The following is a 3,682-nucleotide window of genomic DNA, read 5'->3' as shown; positions in this document are numbered from 1 at the left end:
TTGTGGGGCATTATAACCATCATTAGTAATAATACATTCTACTGTTATTCTATTCAGAATGTGAGCTTTGAAGGTTTTATAACTGCAGAGCTCAAATTGTTATGAGTAGTCAGCCACTACCTCTTTTTAACACATGAAGGACATACATAATTATTGACATAATTATTCTAGCTGACAAATACATTCTAATTAGTTTGTTACAATTGCTTAGATTAGTTATTACTTATGTCCACCAGGAGGTTCATTATTTTGGGCCATGGAAATCTTCAATTCGATTAACTACTTCCTAACTGGGTAGTTGGCCTGCTTTGCTCCTATCCTCTTGGTTCCTACTGCTGCCTACAGTGCTTCATCCTAGTACCCTGCTCACTATGAAGCTTTGCCCTCCAGCATTTTCTTCAGGGTATCCTTTACCTCCGTGTTTCTCAGGCTATAGATGAGAGGGTTAAGCATGGGAATCACAAGACTATAAAACACAGAGATCACTTTGCTATATCTCCACGAATTCCCTGTTTTTGGTTGCCGCATGTACATGAAAAATAACGTTCCATAGAAGATGGTGACCACAGTGAGGTGGGAGGCACAGGTGGAGAATGCCTTACACTTGCCATGGGAAGACTCAATTTTTATGATGGACAGTAGGATGCAAATGTAAGAGATGAGGACGGTCATGAGGGATCCAGTGAGATTCACTGCCGAGAAGATCAGAAGCTGCCTCTCTTTGTTGTGGGTGTCAGAGCAGGAGAGTGCAAGGAGAGGGGGGTCAGCACAGTAGAAGTGGTGGATCACATTGGAGTCGCAGAAAGACAGTTGGAAAGTCAGGACTGTCTGTATCACAGAGTTCAGGAAGCCGTAGGTGTAGACTCCTATCACGAGCTCCTTGCAGACCCGCTGTGTCATGATGGCTGTGTAGGTCAGGGGATTACAGATGGCCATGTAACGGTCATAGGCCATTGTGGCCAAGAGGAAGCATTCAGTAGTGACGAAAGCACTGGAGAAGTATAATTGAGCAAAACAGCCTGAAAAGGAGATGGTTTTTTTCTTCACCAATAAATTTTGCAGCATTTTTGGCCCAATGGAAGATGAATAACAGAGATCAATGAAAGCGAGGTGACTGAGGAAATAGTACATGGGTGTGTGAAGCCGGGAGTCTGCCTTGATGAGCAAGATCATGCCAAGGTTTCCCACCAGGGTAATGAGATAAATCATCAGGAACACCACAAAGAGGGGGAGCTGAAGCTCAGGGCGATCTGTGAATCCCATGAGGACAAATTCTGTTACTGTGGTACGATTGCTTCTTGCCATTTTGTTCTCTTACCTGGTGTGAAGAGAAGAGATATGCTTAAAAATGGTCAGATGCTTAAAAACGCAAGCCCCTCGTGTCTCCATTCTAGAGGCAGATGACAAAAATTAGGCATTTCATACAGATCCAAATAGTTGGAGCTGATTTCTTTTAAGAGGCACAGAATGAGTTTCCTCGGCTCTACTTTCAAGTTTACAGTAGTCTTCAGTTTAATTCTAGGGCCAGGCAGTATATCTGATTCTGGGATGAAGAGTGGGTACCACTTTTCTCTTGCTTTTGGGGGGGGGTCTACTGCAAGGACTAACAAAGCATCATGACTATGGACCTATGGACGATTAGAGATGGATTGAGTACTTAGGGCGCAGGTGGGAGAGACTGAATGTGAAAGGTGGGAACAGGAGATGATTCATTCATTGACTGACCCACTAGCCAAATGTCTGCTGCCAATCGTTGTTATTGCAGACACTATGCAAAGTGAAGTTGCCATGAAGATGAATAAAAGTAAGTCTGCTGAGAGGATGCTCACAGGCAGGCAGGAGAAACAGGTATGTAAATAGTCACAATTCAGTGTGGGTAGTGCTTTTCTTCATTAGGGTTTCTATTGCTGTGATAAAACATTACGTCTAAAAGCAACTTGTGGAAGAAAGAGTTTATTTCATCATACAGATTGCAATTCATCACCAAGAGAAGTCAGGGCAGTAACCGGAATCAGGAACTGATGCAGAGGCCATGGAAGAATACTGTTTACTGACTTGACTTCCACGGCTTGCTCTGTTTGCTATCTTATACCATCTAGGATCATCAGCCCAGGGAAGGCACTGCACACAGTAGACTGGGCCCTCCACACTAATCATTAGTCAAGAAAATGCCTCACAGTTCCATAAAGGGAATAACGTCTTACATCAACTTGCCTTCTGAAAGAGTATTATGTAAAGGGAAGATCAATAGTCTTGGGGAATTATCCCCAACACCAGGATGGATATTAACACAATATAACATTGCAACATTGGTGAACTCTTCATAGCAGAGAGGGCTCTAAATTAAAAAACAAAAACCACAGCCTGTTTTCTGCTTTATTGTTAATATAACTGCTTAATGATGCTCACAGATATGAATGCACACATATCTCTTTGTGCACAGATGAGATCATGATTTTATGCTTCTTTACAAACTGAACAATTATGTCATGCCATTTATTTTCATAGCTATGTTGTGATTTAATTAATTGCCTCTTACTAGAAATATTTTCACTAAATTTAGTATCTATACACTTCTGGGCTCCACTTAGGACCATGGAGCATGCCTGGTACTGGGATGAAAGACTTAAATTTTGCAATTTACAAGTTCTTTCCTTATTCTATTTCAAGTAAAGTTGGGAATATGGATAAATCATTACCACTGGTAGTGAATTTGGGTCAAAATGTGCATATTTTTTCTATCTTTTGATGGTTGACAGACAAATTAATTTAACTCTTTGATATACATATAAAGCTGTTTTCAGTGTTCTGAAAACTTGTATTTTAAAGTTGCTACATTATTTTTTTGTGTGTGACAAAGTCACAAATAAAAGTCACACACAAGTTTAAATAGTATATGCCAAATCTTTTTCATTTTGAATTCTGATTTTTGTGACATGGTTTATGAACATTTCCTAATTTGATATTACTAAACTTATCTCTTCCTTTAAGACTCTACATATTTGTCAGATTTCATTTTACACTATAATCTTTGACATGCTTATAATTAAATTTTGATATGGGAATGAGGTTATTAGTTCTTTCTTTGTTTTTCCAAATGGCTGGCCAAGGGTTCTACTATGACTGATTGGTGAAGTTATTTTGCTGGTGACTCTGTTGGTTTGAAGATCAAGCCTATGACATACTAAAATCCCTTTCACTGCGTATATCAGTTTCCATTTTTTCAGCATCTTCTAGAACTAAGACTAAATATAAAATCTCATGGAGTTCATTTTGGTGTCTAGTAACACAGTTTCTGGCTTGCTCATACATAAATGAATTTTAGTATGAGTTTTTTATCAAGTAAAAAAACCTTATTTGCACACAGATGCCTTTGGTAGAGCAGACATGTTAATTTGGGAAGAACGGATGTTTTTATGAGAAGATCTTCTTTTCTGAAGGTAGGCTATTTAGTGCATTCATCAAAGGTTTTGACAATAGGGTTTTAATGACTCAAACACTCCAAATACATTCCTTTAAATTCTATTCTTAGAATTCTATTCTTTTTGGTCACTTTTGTAAATGAAATATTATTTTTCATTCTGTGGCTTATTTAACTATTATTTACATATAGGCAAGCTATTTATTTTTGTGAATTAATTTTATACCTATTCTCTTTAACAAATCATTTACAAATCAATTT

General features: G+C 38.3%; 1 protein-coding gene across 1 annotated transcript; it reads right to left on the bottom strand.

The window, feature by feature from the left end:
- Positions 1-369: 369 nt before the first annotated feature.
- On the bottom strand, positions 370-1,305 carry Or5e1 (olfactory receptor family 5 subfamily E member 1). Its single transcript, NM_001408924.1, has one exon. The coding sequence runs from the start codon at positions 1,303-1,305 to the stop codon at positions 370-372; it is 936 nt and encodes a 311-aa protein (NP_001395853.1).
- Positions 1,306-3,682: the final 2,377 nt, after the last annotated feature.

Source organism: Rattus norvegicus, chromosome 1 (genome assembly GCF_036323735.1).
Source record: "Rattus norvegicus strain BN/NHsdMcwi chromosome 1, GRCr8, whole genome shotgun sequence".
Lineage (NCBI taxonomy): Eukaryota > Metazoa > Chordata > Mammalia > Rodentia > Muridae > Rattus > Rattus norvegicus.
The sequence above is the reverse complement of the archived record's forward strand: the minus strand, read 5'-3'. Positions and strand labels throughout refer to the sequence as shown.

Bases quoted from the DNA above. Each gene is read 5' to 3' on its own strand.
- Or5e1 (NM_001408924.1), bottom strand. From the start codon at position 1,305: ATGGCAAGAAGCAATCGTACCACAGTAACAGAATTTGTCCTCATGGGA.